The sequence below is a fragment of the Alligator sinensis genome, unplaced genomic scaffold (genome assembly GCF_000455745.1).
Source record: "Alligator sinensis unplaced genomic scaffold, ASM45574v1 scaffold228_1, whole genome shotgun sequence".
Taxonomy (NCBI): domain Eukaryota; kingdom Metazoa; phylum Chordata; order Crocodylia; family Alligatoridae; genus Alligator; species Alligator sinensis.
The window spans coordinates 1,949,408-1,970,048 of NW_005842044.1; the positions used below are offsets into that span (position 1 = coordinate 1,949,408).

General features: G+C 52.7%; 1 protein-coding gene across 2 annotated transcripts in view; it reads right to left on the reverse strand.

The window, feature by feature from the left end:
• Window positions 1–7,578: 7,578 nt before the first annotated feature.
• The window catches only part of KIAA0513 (KIAA0513 ortholog), a 35,241-nt gene continuing 22,178 nt past the window's right edge, over window positions 7,579–20,641 (reverse strand). The window contains exons 10-13 of one of the 2 annotated variants that reach the window (XM_025203107.1): window positions 18,091–18,120; window positions 14,642–14,722; window positions 14,227–14,321; window positions 7,579–13,715 (exon numbers count right to left, since the gene is read on the reverse strand). In XM_025203107.1, the coding sequence (XP_025058892.1) occupies window positions 13,666–13,715; window positions 14,227–14,321; window positions 14,642–14,722; window positions 18,091–18,120 (256 nt within the window). In that variant the 3' untranslated portion in view covers window positions 7,579–13,665. The remainder of the gene's footprint in view (window positions 13,716–14,226; window positions 14,322–14,641; window positions 14,723–18,090; window positions 18,121–20,641) is intronic. The other variant, XM_025203108.1, reaches the window with a different exon arrangement.

The window sequence follows — 20,641 nt, forward strand, 5'->3', positions numbered from 1 at the left end:
CTGGCCCGGCTCCGACTGCTGGAGGGGGGAGCAGGGGGGCGACAAGAAGGGGTTTTGGCAAACCAGTCTCAAATCTGTGCCGGCTTTTGCCCCTCTCCTTTCTCCTGGGGCTCAGACTCTGGAATTTGCTTGTACGGGAGGGAAGGAGAATTTATCTCGAAGCGCTGAGCCGGGTCTCAGCTAAGAAATGCATTAAAGTCCTACCTCTAAAAATGAATGCTCAGGGCTTCTGGGTCTCTCGGAAACTGGAGCGAGCTGGGGATAAGAAGGATTTGGGGGTGTTCATCTTTGGAGCGGGGGTATTATATTTGTTAGGAGTTTTGCCCGTCTGCAAAGGGAGCAGCTGCCGTGCGCTCCCCGCCGGGACAACCTGGCAGGCATCAGATGCACGGGTCCCCGCAGAGATAACTTTGATGCCTCCTTGCTTTCACCGAGCTGAGATCAAACGAGTCGACGTAGTGCTCGGCGGGCAGCAAGGCACTAGGGAAACGGCAGGGAGCCGGGCTGGAAGTGGGAGAGGACAAGGCAAGTGGGAGTGCGAGGCAGGGGAAAAAAGCAGAAGGTAGGAGCTGACACGTGGATTCAAACTGGTCTTTCCTGGAGCAATGAACACAACTTTCACAAAAGATTCACGTGGGCAACACGTGCAATCTAGAGGTCAAGGCCTCATCTTTCCTTTCCAACCTGCCCATCTCTCTGATCAGAGTGGGCTCAAACCAGTGAGCTCAAAGAAGTCCCCGAAGCCTTTGCTTAACCGGAGACTGGGCTAAACTCACCCAACGCAGAGAGGAAGCTAACAAGAGTCGTACCCACAGTAAACGTGGTCCGTTTAATTCAGTGCTGTTGCTATTAGATCCGATGCTGGGAATACATGCAGTTCACTAAACAGACACTTGATGGGACTACAACACCTTTAAATATAGCCACATGCAGGAAAAAAGTCATTTTAAGGGCTGCCTTGCTAGACTAAGCACGCTCAGCAGTGTCTCAGGGCTTCTGGATACTGGCTTGCAGGCTGTCTTTAGGCCAGTGATTCTCAAGCAGAGAGCCAGGACATACCACCAGATCCTTTGAAAGGTGCCCAAAGGTGCAAGGAGATAATCACAGACTCATAGAAAATGAGGGTTGAAGGGACCTCGGGAGCTCACGTCTAGTCCACCCCCTGCTCAAAGCAGCACCAGTCCCAACTACATCTTCCCAGCTAGGGCTTTGTCTAGTCGGGTCTGCAAAACCTCCAAGGATGGAGAGTCCACCACTGCCCTGGGTAACCTGTTCCCGTGCTTCACCACCCTCCTAGTGAGAAAGTTTTGCCTAATATCCAACCTCAACTTACTTTGCTGCAACTGGAGCCCATTGCTCCTTGTCCTGCCGTCTGCCCCCACTGAGACCAGCCCAGCTCCATCCCCTTTGGACCCACCCTGCAGATAAGCACATAAACTAAGCAGCTACGTGCAGGTTTATTCCTGGCTCGATGATCCCCCCAACCCCACTGCCCAGCCCCCCTGCAAGGAGATACACACTATAATATATAAATTAGTTTTTAAAACTAGGGCCACTCAGCTCCAAAAGTTCAGGAGGGGGACCTCGAGTCCAGTGAGGGGTCCTCAAGTCCGACGAGGCTGAGACCCACTGCTTTAGGTAGGCACAACTCCGATAAGAGTTTGTCTCCAGTTTCTAACCCACTGTCCGGGACCCCATCCCTGTAGCCTCTGGGCATCTTCGACATGAAATCAATAGCAGTTGTGAGGCCTTTACCTGGATTTCCGGCACTTCTCCCTCTTTGGCATTGCAGGTCTTGGGGTCAGCTCTGCTTGGGACGGGATCTCTTGGCTGGGTTGGGGATTTCAAGGGGTCTGGGATGAAAAGGGTGAGCAGAAGGAACTCTTCACAGATCCAAAGGCAGAGCTCAGCCTTACCCTGCTTGGGGAAATTTTTGGCTACATCTAATATTTCCCTTCCATTAGATTGCAAAATCCTTTACAGTAGAGATCAGGAGCAGCATCCCCCATTTTACAGGTGGGAAGACAGAGGCACAGAGACTGAAGCAACTTGCTATCCAGAAGGCCAGTGGCAAAGCTGGGGCTAGATCTGGGTCTCCATGCATAGTTAAACTTCCTTAATACCTTCCCCTTTAAAGGCAAGGATACGTTTAACCTATAGGAGTCCGAAACCAGACTCGTTCATTAACTTGTGTATATACAAGCCCAAGCTCCCACATGCATGGACACGTCACCGGCTTCAGGAAATGCAGCATATCAGCTATTCTCAGCTGCCACGATCGGTACAGAGGAGGCTGCCTTGCTTCCATCTATCCGCTGTCACGGTTGCTCCAGATACTCTCCAGGGACAAAAAGCCACATAGGAGAGGGAACGACGTTTGAGTCAATGCAAAGCCTGATGTCTGGAAACCGCCTCTTGATTTGCAGAGCAGACTTCATCTGGGCCTGAATGATACAGCCTTCGAGCCGGGAAGAGATCAATCACTGAAGACAGCTCAGCGTGGCACGGAGAGCAGGGCGCCTCGAGAGGAAAATGAATCATGCAGAGGCCAACAAAAGGAGCAAAAACACCACGGCAGCTCCTGGCTACCTGCCACCCAGTCTGCACCAGTAGAAAGATCCCAAAGCACTGGAGCTGCTCATTCCTTATGACTCTCCAGGTCACCAGGGAATAGCCTTAAACCTACGACAGCATGCCACGGCCTGGATTGTTACCAGGATTTTTGTTGTTGCAGTAGGGTCCAGGAGATGCAGTCCGAGATTAGCGCCCTGTTGTGCTTGTTCCCTAAAATTAACACGTCAGGAAGCCTTTCTCCACCCCACTTTCAGATGGCCCTGCACGAATACCATGGTGTGACCTGCACGCCTGAAGTGGGTTGCAGGATCCCCCCTCTATGCAGCATCAGCTTGCAGAAATGCCTCCAGTTTTCTAGCTTTGATCCAGGCTGCGATCACTTTAGACCTAACCCTGCTATCACAAATACCAGGACAAGGAGGGCTAGGACTGAATTACAGAGACTTTCCCTCGTCCGTGTCTGGAGAGCTCATCGGGGCCCACAGAGCGTGAATCAGAAACCCAGCGTACAGCACAGAGCTGCCCTCTGAACAGCGGGCTGCAATGCAGGGCCCGGTGCTGCAAAGCTCTCCGCAAACAGGAACGGCCCAGGTGTCCCAGCCCCGCTCCAAAATCACCTGGTGCAACCCCAAGAGCAGCCTATCCAGCCATGCAAACAAGTCGCTTATCATGCATGAAAGGCTGGGACTGCATAAATCAGGAGCTGACTGATAATGGGAACGGCGGCGGGCCTGACAGCGGGAATGATGGTGACAGGACTCAATTGTTACGGACTGATGCTGATGGATGGGTAACGGGGCCACGACAGGTGAGAGACGGCATAATGTAATAGCCATAAATCACACGGAGAGGTTTTAAAAACCAAATGCATCTGGAATCACCTTCGTTATCGATGCTCGTAACCCCCAGACACTTCAACGCCAGGAAGACCTTCCCCGCTGTAATAGAGCTGCCGCATAAAACCTCCCAGGCGAGGCCCAGCACGTTCTCTGCATCCAGCAGAAGAGGAAAGGAAGCATTGTTTCCTGCGGCTGGATTTTAAGTAACGGAGCTGGAGCAGGCACCGGGTTATAATTAACCTCTGGTTTTTAAATGGCGGCATGCTCAAGCCAGAGAGCTGCACCCATTCTCGAAAAGTAATTACAGTAATAGAGTCATTAACGCTTTGCAAGAGACAGCGGCAGCTGCGGCAGAAAGGCCCGCGGTAGGATGCTAGCTCGCACCCTCCCGGCTCCTGCCGGGCTGCTCCGCGGTCTCTGCCGGTTGCTGGTCCACGCAGGGCATGCTCACCCATAGCAGGGCCGTTAGGGGCCAATGTGCTGCATCTCCCCGGGAGAGAAGGTGGTCAGAGTTGATGCTCCAATGTCCCCCGAGGTTCCCGACCGTCTCAGGCTAACGTGGCAAACACATGCACCCCCAGGGACTGGACGTCAAAGGAAAGAGGCTGCTGTGGCCTGAAACCAGCTGTGAATGAAGCATCCAGACAGCCACGGGCAGGATTTCCACAGCTGCCTACAGGCTTCCTCAGAAAGGGCTCCCCGGGACCTTGCCGACTGCTTCTCGTGTCTTAGCATCTTAAAGCAGCCTGTCACTTGCTCCAAGGGGAAGCCCCTCTCCATACCCATCTCATCCCATACAAGGAAATGATAAATACTGCAAGAGAGAGGCTACACGGGGCACATGTCTGGGACACCCCATGCAGCCGTATGAATAATCAAAACAGCCAGGTTGACCTGCCTCGGATGATGTTCGGCGTGCTTAGGAGAATAATCGTTAGTAATCAATAGCCAGAGGCTATGCACGCAGGGGAATCACAGCATAAATCACTGCAATGCAGCTCCTTTTGGGGTGCAAAGCAGCAGCCAGTTGACGCACATCACATCTTCCAATAGATGTGGGAGAAGGAAATAGGTCTCGGTTGCAGGGGGAAATTGTGGCCAAGGACAGAGGGGCCCACATGAAAAGCACCCATGCAGGGTAGAGAGAGGAATCAGACTTTGAAGGCCTCATATGGAGGACCCAATCTCACCCGAAACTACAGAGAATATGTGCTCCGGTCGAGCCAAGTGGCCCTGGTGGGACTAGAAACACCAGGGCACAAAGCCAAGCCGACTCCAAGCTCCTCTCCGGGACCTGTTGGTGGCCACGTTTTAAAGGAGCATCATTCTTTCGTCGCGTTACAGGTCACCAAGGGTTAAAAGTTGCACTGAGACAAGGAGAGCACATCTACACGTGCCTCTTTTAAGCAGGCTGAGCTTAAAATCGCCATTTTTAAAGCACATTAAGGACACGTGTCTACACATATGCATTCTTAATGCGCCTCAAAAATGGCAATTTGAGGCTATAGGTGAATCTAAATTTGATATCTTCATACGGAAGGTATCAAATTGAGGTGCGAATAGCCAAGTTGCACTGGCGCACGTGTAGACGCGCTAATGCACATTAACTCGGTGCACACCAATGGATGCACGTGGTGTGAATTAGCACGTCTCTATGCGTGCTGATGTGACTTAGCTATTTGTGCCTAAGTTTAATGCGCCTTAATACACATTAACGTGTGCACGCCTAAATCACCTTAAAGTACCTTAAGCGAAGGCGTGCATAAATACGTGTAGACATGCCTCAACTGGGCTCATGACCTTTCCTCCCTTGATGAATCATCTTTTTTCTGGAGCAGCTGGAGCTCAGGGTCAATGGGATGACTTTCCGTGCAATTAATTTGGTAGAGAATGGGAGGCCACCGAACCAAAACACTTGAGAGCAGACTGGACTGACCCCTATGCTCAGATTCCCACTGCACGGTGCGGGTCAAGCTCTTCCTGCACTGATGGTGGCTTCAGGGAGGTTTTAAAACTAAGGCCAGGCTTTTCAAACGAAACCCACGCTTTCTTATGAGACACAACTCGTGTCCTGCTGCAGTAACCCATTGCCAGCCATCAATACGTTGCACTAAGTGCTCCTCCGCGTCCAGCATTTGCTTACGTTGATGCAACACGCAGGCCAGGACTGCATTTCTCCAAGCAAAATAAAGCCCCGTAAAACATCTCTGCCAAGGCTGCTGCTGACGTAGCTTCCCCTTTAGCTCACAAAATATGCACAAGGTGAGGCAGTAAAAATGTGGCAGTCTCCAAATTATTCCCTGCCTGCAATGCTGCATAAGTCAGTCGGAGAAATGCCAAGGCCTCTGCCCTGCAAACAGCTTGTGCATTTGCAAGTCAAAAGAGTATATAAAGAAAACACTTTGAGGGGTTGCTTTAAGGCCCCGATTCTGCAAAGATGCATGCACATGCTTAACGACAGCGCCCTTGGTCAATGACAGAGCTGATGTATTACATGCATCGAGTGAACGTAGGTATATCATTGCTGGATTGAGAGCTAAATTAGGTACTGCAACGAGTGCCTGGTACTTCAGTGTCACAGCGACAGGTGCTTTCTGAAGATGCTAGAGAGAGATGAAGCCGTCAGCCAGGCACAGCTCTCCCTCCCAGGGGAATAACTAGCAATATCCCACACGCAGACGTCGAGAGAACTCATCTTCTCTCAAGATCGCTGGCCTGACGTGTGCGTCAGCCCAGGGTAGAGGCTTGTGAGATGGGCCTGTTGGAAGGGGAGTGGAATAAGACACGGGAGCCTGCCCCACCGACAACATGCCTTGCCCCTGGCCGCTCAGAGGGGAGACCCATTCGTGTTGCGCAGCCCATTCAAGCCAAGGGCTTCGTGCTCGGTAGAGGCAGCAAGAGGGTCGGTTGTGGATGCAGTCTGCAAGCTGTGACCTGGCAGAGAAGACCGAGAACAATCTTGTCCATAATCCATTGAAAAGTTGATGCAATTTTTAGGCATAGCAGGCTAATTTGAACCAGGGACCCAAATGTTATGAGTTCCTTATCCCCCTGCTCAGCTTCCTACCTGCACGGGATGCTTTATAGCACCACTGGGATTAAGGGCCATGCTATGGTGTGCTTAGGTGGTGGCAGGTGGCTTTAAATCTGGGGTCTGTTGTGGGTCAGGAAGGACAGTTTATGCTGCCATTTACTCTACCCTTTGGGCAAAAGCAAAACCAGGACTGATCTTAATAGACCGGATGTGTCTGGGCAGGGAAAATGATGCAGGAGACAGTTTGGGGAGCTGTGAAAGTAGAACCTGAGTCCCTAAAAGAGCAGGGAACATACGAAACCCAATCAGTTGGTTAGATTCAAACAAGGGATTGGACACGTCCTTGGAGGAAAGGGGCATCAGTCGCTGTTGAGCATGGAGTAAGCGTCTGAATCAAGAGCTTCCTATGCTGGAAGCTGCAAGGGAGAGAGGAACCGGGGAAAACCCCCTGATCAGACCCAGTTCACCCCTTCTTTCAGCTTCCACTGTGACAGGAGTCTGGGCAAGATGGACCAACGGCCTGACCCATCGATGGCAATGCTTACGTTGGCCCAGCTGCGACCGGGCCTTTCAACCCAGAGAAGCTAAAAGTGCCTGGGGATCATGCCAGTCCCATCGTTTCCACCGGATAAAGAAACTGGTATACCTGAACCACGCTAGCTCATCAAGTAACTCCAACTCAAGCAGGGCCGTTGCTTCTTCATACACCGGCGCGGCTCCGAGACGCTCAGCACGAATCAACACACAGCGAGGACAGGATTAGAAACTAATTTCTTTGGACCATTTATTCCCATCCCCACCCCGCCTCTTCCCTCGTCAAAAATCAGAACAGGTTATCCAACCCCGGTCTGGAAACGTTCTCAGAGAAATCGTTAAACCCACGGGACGTAAACCACACAATCCAAGTACAACATATTGATCGTCTACACAGCCGCGCTCGGTACACGATATGGCAGCAAAAGTGTCACGTACAGCGTCAAAGTCAAAACAACAGAACTTGGACCAAATATAGATCGGATATGTCAAGAGTAAAATACAGCATCGGGAGCCCCGGTGGAAGCCACGGACGCTCTGCAACACGGGGCAGTACAGTTAAACATTTTCTTTACTTTATAGGATTTTTAATATATTTTTGACTCTCTCTTTTTTTTTTTTTTTTTTTTACAAAAATACACGTGCAAACAACATATTGTCACTGCTAAACTTCTCTAGTTTGGAAAAGAACCAAGGAAGAATCCAGGGACCAAAAAAAAAAAGAGAACGAACCTACACGCGGTTACGCTTTAATAATCCCCTGCTACTGGGAGAGGGTGGAGAGTTCATTGATAGGGGTTGCCTATACGTCTGAGATCCACCACATGGTTTTAATGCAGCTACAAGTGCCAGCTAAGCCCTCCAGCAGTGTTTTATCCTCACATGGTTCAACTTTGAGCTCATCTCAAAACCCCCGGAGAAGCGAGACGCACGCAGAATTTGGGCTCTGCGATGCAACATCCAGACCTGCCCCCCTGAGATCCAGGACGGGGAGGGGGTATGGCTTCCAGCAGCACAAACATGTTTTGCAAGAGGACAGCAGTGGCTCGGGTACAAAGACCGGTGTGATTAAGGTTTCTGATCAGGTGCGGCTGGAATGACCTGAACTCTCCCCAAACCCTTCCCAGCTGCATGCTGGATCTCACGGCATCTCCTGAGCAGAGCCCTTCTTACTGTGACCTTCTGGAGCAGAGACACCCATCTCAAAAGGAGACCGCAGGGCAGTTTCTGAAATGCTCTTGCCCACGCTGTGCCATTACCCATTTGGACGGGAGGTGTTTGGCCAGTGGACCAACAGAGAGCTGCCCTTTCACTCCTTTCAGCTGACTCTCCCACAAGTCCAGCTTGAAATGCAACCCAGAAACTAGCATTTCCAAAACCTCCTCCTTCAAGCAACGCAGCGTGGGCTTGAATGACGAGGTCCACCGTTTCCCTACCACCTTGACTGATGCTCAGAGCAAGGTTCAACCTATTCTGTCCGGTTTGACCCAAGCCAAGGTCAAGTTATTGCTCCTCTGACTGGGAGACCAAGTCGGGGGCATCAGGAGAAGGACAGAAAGCAACACAAGCAAAGGACCTTTGGGAACCTCACGACTCAGTCTCAGATTTAAAGAGGGGGAAAGCCGTGACCAGTCAGCGATGAGATGCTTTTCTCAAGACACATAATTACGGGGGGGGTTGAATTAGCAGCTCCTTGACAAGGCAATGATTGCATCACAATGCAATGATTGCATTAAACCCACAAATGTTTAACTCGGGGCGATCACTGCATATTGCAGTCATTGCATGATTGCAAGGATTCACATATTGCCAGGGTGAAAGCCTCGGGTCTCCATCGTGATTGTGTACAGTGCAGACCTGGGGGCCTCCTCTGTAGGACAGTTTTAAAGAAGGAAGTGGAGGCCTGACTAAGTTCAAAACACACGACAAAGGTCAGCAGAGCCCTGGGCTCTGACCCAAACAGCACGTAAGCAGGTGCATACCTCCAAGCAGGTGACCCACCCCACTCAAATCCCAAACTTCGAGGTAGACATGTGCCTAAGTACTTTGCTGGTCCTGGCTACTGCAGCAATGGTGTTAGGACACAAGACCTCCTTTAGACCGTGGGCACCTAATATAATTTCTCCAAAGCCTGGTTACAGAATGGGGTTGGCACTGCTCCCTTTTTCCTGCCTCCTTGGGGGTCTGCAGGGGAGGAAGAGTGGTCACTGCGGTCTGTCTAGACTTGCAGGGTCCTTCTCCTCGGGGTGGCTCATGTCTCATAGGAGAGCCACTGCCCAGAGGCAGGGCCCTTTGTCCTGCTCTGTGCTGCAAATTGCATACAGCATCTGGCCCGAATGGTGCAGGGGGACGGGAGAGGGATAGCAGCGTGACTCCAGGAGGAAGCATCTGGGGCGCGGGGCCAGCACAGCGCTCTAATGACTTGCGCTGTGCGGCAGCTCCCACCTCCCTGATGCAGAGCACGGTCTCGTTAGCCTGTTGTAGGCCCCGCTCTCGTTTGCGCTGACGGCTGCGGCTTCTACCTGTCAGCGCAGAACCAGATCGCGGGCACTGCTTATTACACAAACGAGACCTCGCTGCAAGCGATGGACAGTCGCACCACGAGCACAGCTGAGAAGCGGCCAAGCATTGAGCAGGGAAGAGGACCTGCTTTCCCCTTCAGTTTTCACGAGTAAAAAAAAAAATCAAATCACAACTTGGCTGGATTGCCAGCACCAAACGCTGCTGCTTCTCAGCACTGCAAGATTGTCCCGTGGTCCCGGAGGGTGTTTCACATGGTGCTTCCTGAGAGAGGTCCAAAATTGTTGGCTTTTTTCTCTCTTCCGACACGCGCTGGAGAACCGGACATCACACTTGCACAGTGGAGATGCGGAGAGGCTGCTACCACGAAACGCTGTTCTACAGAGTCGGGACCCACAAGCCAAAGGGGTTACATTAAAGGATGGCTATGCTATGTATGCTACAGCACAGAACCGACAGCACGGGGCAGGGTGGTCCCAACGTCCCTTGAAATGCAGGCTCATGTACACGCACGATGCAAGGACGGTAATACTTCTCAGCAGAGACCGAGCTTCGAGCAGGCGGCAACGTCCCCGCACCAAGAGCAGCAGACGGCAGCTGAATTTCTGTTGTGACTTTGGAGGTTTCTGGGAAATCCCATTCGACGGCTGCCCCAGCGCAGGAAGGAGCTGTGATCCCACCTGCCTTTTGCCCTCCTCCGTGCTGAACTTCGCCGCCTCGGCGTTAGCTCCCGCTGCGTGTCATGTTCTCCCTGCGTAGGGGCAGATCCAGCACGGATCTCAGAGGTTCCTGAGTTTTGCTACAAGGCGCCCGTTTCCATGTCGCGAGCTGCTCTTAAACCCCCCTAAATATGCTAAAACCTATCTGCTCCCTTTTTAAAATCACTGGGATATTGCACGGACAGTCCTAGTCGCCCCTTCCTCTCTAAATGCTTGGCTGCGATCAACTGCTCCAGGCAGGGCACAACAATCACGCTGCTGCTGGCACAGCTGGGAACACATCTGGAGATCACCCAGGGCATCGCTGCAAAGACTGTTATGAGGAAGTGGCAAAATCCAGGTGGAAGATCCCTGCAGCGCTGCACAAGATACCGTGGTGGGGGGTCTAACGTCCCACCTTTTCTCAGTGCAATGTGCCAAGAGAGGACAGATGCAGCAGGGACCACAAGGCCGGCAGCTAGAAGGGCAGCACACGTGTCTGCAAGTTGTCCTTTGAAAGCCCCCCGGGTCCAAAACAATTATTGCCAGGAACAAGCCATGGACTCTACCTACAACATAGGCTCTGTCATGAACTGAGGGTCCCTAGAAATAACCCAACCTGTTTTGCCTCCATTGCTTTCCTTTTTTAACTCCCTCATGTTTCAAGCAGTCACTGAACCATCACGACAGCTAGGAGGAAGCTTTAAACTCCTTGGCATGTTCTTACAGGGGAATTGGGATGGCCCCAGCTTAAAAAAAAGCCAACTGGAAAAGCCAGCTGCAAATTGCAAACCCCTCCAGGTGCCCCAGAGGAGCAGGGCATCGCCCTCGACGGGTGCTTTGCTAGTGCATGGCGCCTCTGCAAACACGCTGCAGTTGGCTCTTACCAATGGCTTGGGATTTTATCTGACATCCACCTCTTCTGCAAATTTACAAGCCGTTTCCTTCTCAAGGACAGGAGGGAAATCAACCCCAGGACAGCGAGGCTGGACATCAAGGCTAACAAAGAATCTGGGGAGCAATGGATCCAGAATAGCTCCCCGTCGGGGATGATGTTATTAGCTACTGGGTGCTGAATTAAGCTGTAGAGGCAGATAGTGGGGTGGTGGGCTCAATTCTCTTCCTTTTTAATGAGAAGGGGCTTTAGACACTTGCAAATGCCCAGGGAGATCTGGGAGATGATTCCCTTCTAATGCTTCTCTCTCGCTCCCGCCCTGCATGTCTCCCTGGCCCCCGGTGCTCAGACAAGATTCATTCAAGACTTGTTTCTAGACAGCAAGGATGTTTCAGAAGCAACTCCTCCAGCTCAGGAACCAGCTCATCCCCCCTGCTCATCTGTGCGGCAAGCGGAGGAGCAGATTGCAGAAGCTGAGCCAGCCGGACAGCAAACAAACTCCAAGCTGCTCATCTCCCAGCCTGGCATGTATGGGGGTTGAGTACCCTATTCTGTTCGTTCGACTGGCAGCTGGTGCATGCACGCACCCACCTCCTTGGGAAGGCAGCCCCCCGTTAAAGGAAGGCTAGCAAAATATGTTCCAGCCACGAAACAAAGGAAGACACTCAATGGGTGCGTGAGAGCAACCTCCTGACACGGCAGGTCTATGCAAAGCTCAGAGAACATCATCTAAGTGGTTCAAAGCTGGTGTCTGCTCAGCTCTAGCTCTAGCTGGTCTCCATCCATTGCTAAGGAGCTGCGGTGTGCTCTGCTAATGCAGCCTGCACGAGGGAACCACCGCCCCTTGCAAATGCATTAAGAGACACAGCAACAGTTCTGTCCAGATACTGAGAGAGCTTCACTTTCTCCGAGCAACTCGTGTCCTGTCTTTCCAGTCCCTGCACCATCCTGCAGACCTGGCTTTGCCGTCCCTGTCCTCCAAGACCCGCTGATGCCTCAGAAAGACCAAAGCCTGCGGGCTCTGCTGCACTGATTGAGCGGCATCAAGAGAGACTGGAGTCACTCAAGCAGGGGACAAGAGTGAGCATTCACAGCAGGGCCTTTTCTGGCTGGCTGACGAAGCTGGTTGATGCTGAAGGGCTCAGCGAGCAGGAGCGTGGGATGATTAGATTTGCAAAAACAAGACTAGGATTGGAAGAGGCACAGGAAGCCAGCAGGCCTGGGGGAAAGCTCCCGCCAAGGCTTGCTGGCTGCACCCAGAAATGGGTTTCCAAAGCCCAAGCACATCCACAGCAAACCAGTGGCTGGAAGCAATAGTGAGCAGGGAAGATGAAGCGTTTAACTGACAGGGAAAGCTACGGACACGTCCAGCAATGAGGATTTTCTGGTACACTTCCTGGCCTGGCTATCTGCAGCAAGGAGCCCCTCAAGGACCTGACACTCACCTCCCTGGGTGCAAACACTCAGCCCTCTAAAGAAAATACAGAGGTTTTCCAGGAGAACCTTGCTCCTGCTGATGGATTTGGGTGACAAACCTTCGTGCTGCTGGAGGGGGCTTGGATCACCTCTCCTGACTTCTAGGGAACAGCTGCCAGGGCTACCAGCCTTCCTACAGATGGATGCCCTATTGCAATAGGGTTTGATGCCAAGTGAAGCTCCCGGCCTCTAGACTTGCTCCAGCACCTCCAAGACTGGTCCCTTGTCCCTTCCTTGAGTGCCCTCAGACTTATGTCCCTAAAGAATCCCCCCCGCTCGCATCCAGCCATAATCGTTTCCTTTTAAAGGTCCTTTAAAAAGCAAGACACATCGGCCCACCATACTAGGGCGCCAGCGGGACAATCCAGATGGCAGGACTGATTGCTCTCATCTCCGGCTTGTAGCTCAGCTGATGCTAACCTGCCAAGGTGCCCTACAAACACAAATAGCCTGATGCAGCCATCGGCCTCCAACTTTCCACCCACCCTCTCTGTAAGGATTGTGCATCTCTCGGTCTCTGCTCTGCCGCCCGTTGCAAGGGACCTGGCTTCCACCTGGATCAGCCGCTAGGTGCCAGCCTTAAAAAGCAGCAAGCAGCTGGCGATGCCACATTATTGCCCACTCATCACGTCTGTGCGCTCAGACACACACACTTGCCCCTGCCTGCCAACAGTCCCTTCAAGCACGGCTTGTTACTGAAGCGGTCACGTCAGGGGAACACCGGGAAGTTCTCAGCAGCATGGGCAGGACCGGGGCTCGTCTCAGGATAAGGGAATACAGCAAGACGGCTCCTCCCCTGAGCCCACACAAATGCACGGGGGATCTTCAGCGGCGACTCTGGACACACACGATACTCGGAGAAGACGGAAAGGAGCTGCTCTGGAGGGGAGGAGGCTCCGAAGACGGTCGGTTTGGTTGGCGCTGCTATGTCTACGGGCTGCAGGGCACGGCTCAAAGGTTTGCTGACAATCATGCGGGTTTATTGCAGTGGTTTGTAAAGAGCCCGGCTGCAGCCCGGGCTGGTCCCAGAGGAGGGCTCCTCATGCCAGCCGCTCCTCTCTGCCTTGCTGTGGAGCCTGGGTACCAACCGCAAGGCTACTCCGTAGCCATCTGCTCAATGTGGTCACTCAGCAGCTTGTATTGCTCTACAAGGGAGAGGAAGAGACATAGTGCTGAGATTAGGCATGCTGCAAGGATGCAATGGAGCAGGCGGGGGCTGTGCCCAGGTCAGCGGGCCCCAAAACTGAACCAGCCAGGGCCCAGGAAGCAAGGAAAGGCAACTCTTCCCCGATGAGTTTTGCATGGTAAATCATCCAGAGCAAGCTACCAGCTGGTGACACCCCCCAGATACCAATGCAGCTCTGAGGATTCATGCCAGCTGCACACCTGGCCACAGCACAGTGCCTGCTCATGTTCACCAAGTGCCCAAGTCCATCCCTGCCCTGGGATGCTCCTGTCCTTGGGAAGTAGTAGAAAGTGGGTGAAATATCCCAAATCAACCAGAACCTGAGAGATGCTTTTGCAGCATTAGACTGCCGCGTGCTCTTGACCCTGGCAAAGGAGGCTCTGCTGCAGACTGGGTGACTTCTCCCACTGCCCCAGGCAGTCGCATCCCACCCTCCTCTCGGGGTGTCATCCCTCCCAACCTGCCCCTACCTTCGTCCAGATTGCCGATCACCGCCTGCTTCTTCAAGAAGTCGTTGCAGAGCTTCTTGGTCAGGCCGAATGCCAGCATGTTGTGAGTGAAAGTGCTGGGGAAAGAGACACACGTGTGTGGCACAGGCAGGCCAAACAGATAGCACGTGATGCCCGCACCCGGCGGGCCCCTTCTCTCCTCCCCCTCATCACACTGTCTGTCCCCAAAGGGCAGTGGCAGGGATGATGGTGGGATGATGCTGACTCTCCACCTAGCAGCTGCTAAATGGGGCAGAGTGCTGCTATGCAGCTAGCAATAAGATGCAAAGACCCTGCTTTGCCTTATCCACCTCCTCCCAGTGTCCTGGGCACAAAGGGCTCAATGGGTTTCTTCCTGTTGGCGTGGGGGGACCCCGATGTCTCCCCTTCTCCTTACCCCAGCTGCCCGAAAGTGATGTTCTCATTAAACCGCAGGCTGTCGTCCAGCTCTTCCTGGGTCATGTGGCACCACTTCTCCCTGCAAACGTCCAAGCAGATCTTGTACCAGGAAGCCTCCACGCCGCCCTCCCGCCCCACCAAGAGATGGGCTACCCACGCCGTGCTGGCCTCGGGGGCAGCCAGGAGAGGATCTCAGGTGCAGAGCACCCGTGGTCACTCCTGCTTTCGGCGACCGCAGCTGGCAGACTTCACCCCTCCTTCCTGACGTGCTCAAAGGACCCTTTAGCACCTGTGTTTGTTCTGCCTGACAATGAGTCCCTACACTGCCAGCTCGAGAGCGGGGAAATACTGGCTTGTGCCTTGCACACACAGCTCTAGGAGAGACCGTTAGCACCACCAGCAGTGGGAAGGGCATGAATTTTACCTGCTGGAAGCAGCAATGCCAACATCGTCCCAAAGAGTAAAGCATCCTGCCCCACCTCCATTAAAATCTCTCGGGCCAAACAAACCCAGCGCCTTGCAGCTGTTCAGCTGAGGGCATGCGTCTCAACTGCTTTCCAACCAGCACAGTTTCCCAGAGACCTGGGCTCTTTCTCAAAAAAAAAACACTTTAAAATCACAGAAATTCAACCTAAGGAAGCGAAGCGGGATGCCCTTGATATGCCGGTCTCTCCTGGGGCTGCAGAGTGATGACGGCAAGGCCAGCGCCTGGGTTAGCATGCTATCGGCTGCACTTTGTGGCTCAAGTTGGACTGCAAAGCACATTATATTGGACCACTGCAAGCAAGGAGACATGAGCTTCCCAGGTCAGTGATCATCGCACAGCTCGTGGATTCGTGAGGAGTTTGAAACGAGACACAGGCTGTTCTCTCCACGAGGACTACGGGGCCCCAAAGCATCTTGTCCCATCCTCTCCTAGAGATACAGCTTGATCTACACAATCCCAGGGACGTCTTGGAAAGGGTACTAGGTGCGGGCCAATCTGAGCATCGGTCCATTGGATTGCGCTGGTTGGACACTACCTGACTTTGGACCCTCCCTGTCCCATCCTGCATGCAAAAGGCAACTCAAAACTAGCACCAGGGAGCTGTGGGTCTCCCCCATCGGAGGTCTGATCTGGCTGGGCTTTCACAGGAAAACTACCATCGCAGAAGGTCATCCTGCCATACTCAATGGATGCCAATGGGAGTGAAAGACAGTTACGCGGGGAAGGCTGGTGTCCGGGGCTCAAGCCAGCCCTTTCCCGAAGCCAGATGATGGTTACAAGCCAGGCAAGAAGGAAGGAAAGGGACGGAGAAAGGAGCAGGTAGAAGGAATAAAGTGAAAAAGGAGGAGAACGACAGGGATGGAAAGCAAGCTCTTAGCGCACGTTTGACGTGGGACCCGGCGGTGCTGCATCACAGGGGAAAGGGTGGACCCCGGGATGAGACTCTTCCCAGCTCATTCAAGCCTCGATGGCACAAATTTCTGCTCCTGCTAAAAAGGGCGCCTGGCCACAGCTTCTTCAGACCTCACTTAGGCTGGGCTCAGTCTTGAAAATCCTTCCGAAAATGAGCAGGCCATTGGGTCACCTTGTGAGGAAAGGCTGCAAAACTGGCAGTGTAGGTGCCTAAATCAGCAAGGGTTGCATTGCTGTAGTGGAAAATGGAGGGGTAGGCTTAAAGGCCTAAAAGATGTGCAAAGTCTGCCTGGATAAAACTCACTATAACCGTTAAAATGCACCTCCCGATCCTAAAACTGGAGAAGTGGGGAAACTAATTCAAGTGCCTTCAAATCCAGAAGCAACACTTTGCAGATCTCCTGGGCCCAGGGGGAGAGGAAGCCGATTTAGGTTCTCCTGCCTTTGTAAAGGCCTGATGAAGCAGAGAAAGATCAAAGCAACCAAGAGAAATTGAAAAGGTTTCCGGGCTTTAATTCAGGGATAATGTGTTTGCAAAAGGAAAATGATGTAGCGCTAGTGAAATACTTTGATCTTTGTGCTGCTCCAAAAGGACCACCACGGATGATTGCCTTCATCCATACCAAAGGGTGATTACACTAAATTATCTTCTGTACGATTTAATAGTGTTGGGCAAAGAGTTACCCAGGCACTGCAAAACGAGCTGCCAAAATTCAGGTCCTCTGCAAAGAAACCCATAAGCTAAGCTATGGGCACTGGGCTGTATAGAGCACCAGGGGACCCCAAATCTAGTGAGCAGTTATAAGGATTGCTGAGCATCCAGCTAAAATGAACCCTTGTGCCTGCACAGACCTGATATAAAGACTGGGCCTGACTTCAGTCCTATTTAGCTCAGGCCTTGCCCTCCAGCCCAAATTGCAGCAGTCTTGACATGCACATCTAGCCCAGGTCAAGCCCACAAGGACTTTTCCTCTAAGACCTTCTCTGGGAGCTCCAAAGAGGCTCCTTTTTGGTTAATTTTTGGGACATCCCTTATATGAGTCATTCCAAGATCAGACATCAAAGATCTAACATCCATATGTAGATCACAGATCCCTTCCCCAGCTCCAGCTGCCAGCTGTCCCCTCCTTGGTGGAGCAAGGAGCAATGAGCAATGGTCTCAAGTTGCAGCTGGGGACCACGAAAAGTTGAGGTTGGATATTAGGGAAAACTCTCTCACTAGGAGGGTAGTGAAGCACTGGGGCAGTTTACCCAGAGAGGTGGACTCTCCACCCCTGGAGGTTTTTAAGACCCAGGTAGACAAAGCCCTAGCTGGGATGCTCCTACTTAGGGCAGGGGGTTGGACTAGATGTGACCACCTGAAGTCCCTTCCAACCCTCATTTTCTATGATTGCATGATTCCCCTTTGCATTTTGTTTAAGTGGGCCATCGTGCCAAGCCTCTGGAAAGGAAAAGGCAGGATTTCAAATCAGCCACACATCTCGACCAACGGCAGCACTGGGAATGCACAACGCCAGCACGGCGCGGACAGCTCTAGTCGGCACCGTGCGGGCACAAGGAAACAACGGGGAGAAAAGCAACGTGTGGGGCAATGCGATTTCACAGCATCGTTAGCAAAAGAAAGCTTAACAACAACAACAAAAAAGAGCAGGAAGAAGGGGTAGGATGGCATCTCCCCTTCTAGGAGACTCCCTTTGCATCCAAACACTGCCCTTGAAATGGATGTCAGCGTGCAAGATGGAAAACAGAAGAATAAATCACCCTGTGCCCCATCCATCACGGGCCTTGCTCCTTCCCGAGGCCTCAATGCTGCCTCCTGTGATTAAGTACCCTTTAAAATCAACCCCATCTATTTATTAAGGATTAACTGACACCAACGTGTCCTGGAGCTTCAGGGGCTGACATTGCACAAGGCCTTGCCTAGCCCACTCTGCCCCGATGGTGTTTTAGGGAAAGGGCAAGATTTGGACCTAAAGCGAGTCAGCGCAAGTGCCAAAAACAAAACAAAGCAAAAAAGCAATGTGACAAAGTAATGTGGACAGACACACCTCTTTTCCTCTTCCTCTCCAGCGTTCCCTCTGGAGCGGCAGCAGAAACAGGGCCAACAAAGGTTACGTGTTAAAGATCATGCAAGATATATGGATGGAGAGAAAAAAAAAGAGAAGAAGAGATGAAGGAAAGAAAAGAAAGTCATTAGAGGCAGAGAGGAAATCAAAGGCTCCCCCTCCCCAACCGTGAACGATCGCCCCCAAAACTCAGCTCCTCTCCTGGCATTTCTGCTACAGCCATGACGGCGGGACCCTAGCACTTTGGTTAACAGTCCTGGGGAAGGATTCAAGGCAGAGCTGCTTCTTTCGGGGTCTGGTTTGCTGAAGAGGGAGGGAGAGAAACCCAGTTTGGAGGGGGAAGGCTTGGTTAGAAGCAGAGAGACTGCCCTGGATGGCTCTTTCCCCGACGCGCCTTTCAGCAACAGGAATGCAAGTCTCTTAAGAGATGCGTTAGGAGGTGTCTCTGCTCCCGTTGAATGCAGAGGGGGAGAGACCCGTGTCCTAACTCAGGCAAACTGCCCCCAGCTACCATGAGTCTGCCTCAAGCAGGACTTCAGCATGGGCCCAATTCTGCCCAGACTCCGGGAGCCCTTCCTAGCCTGACACCAAGGAAATGAATGGTCTCGGGAGGGCTGCAATGCTTTGCTGAGCCCAGCCACGGACCCTGTTCCTGCCTGGCGCGCAGCACACCCACTTAAGTCCTCCCACGCTGTGAGATGGCACGATTTGGTCCGAGAACCAGCTTGGGAGACAGGGGCTGGCACCCCTGACGCCAGCTCGCCTCTCCTCTGCCTCCCAGCCCGCGCTGGAGGGGAGCGGTGCGCCTTACGTGTCGATTTGCACGGTGCCCAGAGAAAGGAGCTGTGGTGGGACAACATAACATGCAGCACATGCCGGAGAGACACCCCACTCCGCTGCTGGGGGTCTCTGGCGCTCGGGATGGAAAGCGTCCCTGTGGGGGATTTCTAGCTGCACACAGAGCCGCACCCCTGTTGGATGATCCCCTATTCATACGTCCTTCCTCGAGAGCTGCCAGCTAGCTGTTAGCCTATTTCATGCAGGCTTCACGACTGCAGAAGGCTGAGCTTTACATCGAAACGGTATGGACTTGCTAAATCAAACACCTACAAAGCATCCGCGCTGTCCCCCTCTCGCCCCAGATGCATCGACTCCAAGAAGGAAACCAGGTTTATTTGACAAGAGGGGGGGTTTTCCCCCACTGAATGATACATCACAGCCCTCTCTTTTCATTCTCTCTCAAGTGAACCCAATAGCAACTTCTTGCCTGGGACTGCCTTTCAGACTGGCCTAGATTTACATGCATCCCCTTCCTCGCCCTTTTGTAACACTGGCACTCGTCTCATCCTTCTGAATTTCCCTTGTATCCCAAAATATATTACAAATAAAAACACCAGCAGGCCAGCGACCCCCTTGGCCGGCTCTTCTAGAACTCTTGGGTGAGGTTACCTGGGCCTGTTCGTTAACAAGGCTCGTCCCTGATAGACGGGCAAGTACTCGATCACCCTGATGTCACAGAAACACCCAAGTCCCCTTTTTCATCTCTCTCAGAATCGTGACCCTTCTTCCATTTGCTCTGATCAGCCTAGGACTTCACTTGGTTTTCAGTGACAAAATGACTGCCTGTAACAAAAACCAAGGGCAAGACTAACACGTCCTGTGTTACTCAAGAAGTGTGTAATACCCAGGAGTGTATAACCTTCCTTTCACTAATATTTCCTTAGCAGAGCTTAGCAGAGCTGTAGGGGAGGGGAGAGGATGAAGAGCTGGCCCTCCCAGGAGGTGGCTGGGTTAACGATGACAATCCTCCGGGGGCGGCGGGGGATTAATGAAGGATTCTTAGGATAAATGACGTATGTCTGCGCACAGCCGTCAAGGCTCGTCCTAGAGAGGTTGAGACTCAGGATTCGCTCCAGTCTCCAAGGGCTTCGGTCCACAAACACGAGTGATTGCCGAATGTCTCCTCGGGTTCAACAAATGCAACTCCCACTGAGACCTGCACCTGAGGACATCAGCGCTTAACTCCAGACTGCCACGTTAGCAGGGAAGCCCTTTTTCCAGCTGCGAGCCCAGGCCAGGCAAGGTCATTTTGGTCCATCACGTCACCGTCTTTCTTGCCTTGCTGTTGGCCATTTCTCCTGCATTTGCATCTCCCCCGTAGTTCCCCGCAGCTGCTCCAGCCCCGGCTAGAGCTGCCACGACCTTCCAGCAGAGATGGGGGTGGCTGGTGGGAGGCGAGTGCTATCCATACGCTACCAGGCTGCAGCAGGAACCAGCCCAGTTTGAGGTTTAGAGATTGCAGAAAGAGCTACGGTGCAAAAATCCTGGGCAGGGCAATTTGTGACCCCCACTCCCCCCCAAACACCTGGTGGCAGCTGAAGCAGGAGGGGAGACAAGGCATCTAGGGACCACACAGCAGCACAAACCAAGCCACCCCTGAGTCATTAGGTGCTGAGTGAGGGCAGGATTTCCAGCTCACCTGACTCAGCTTTACGCCCCGACACTGCTGCCAGAAGCCTGCCGAAAAGCCCCA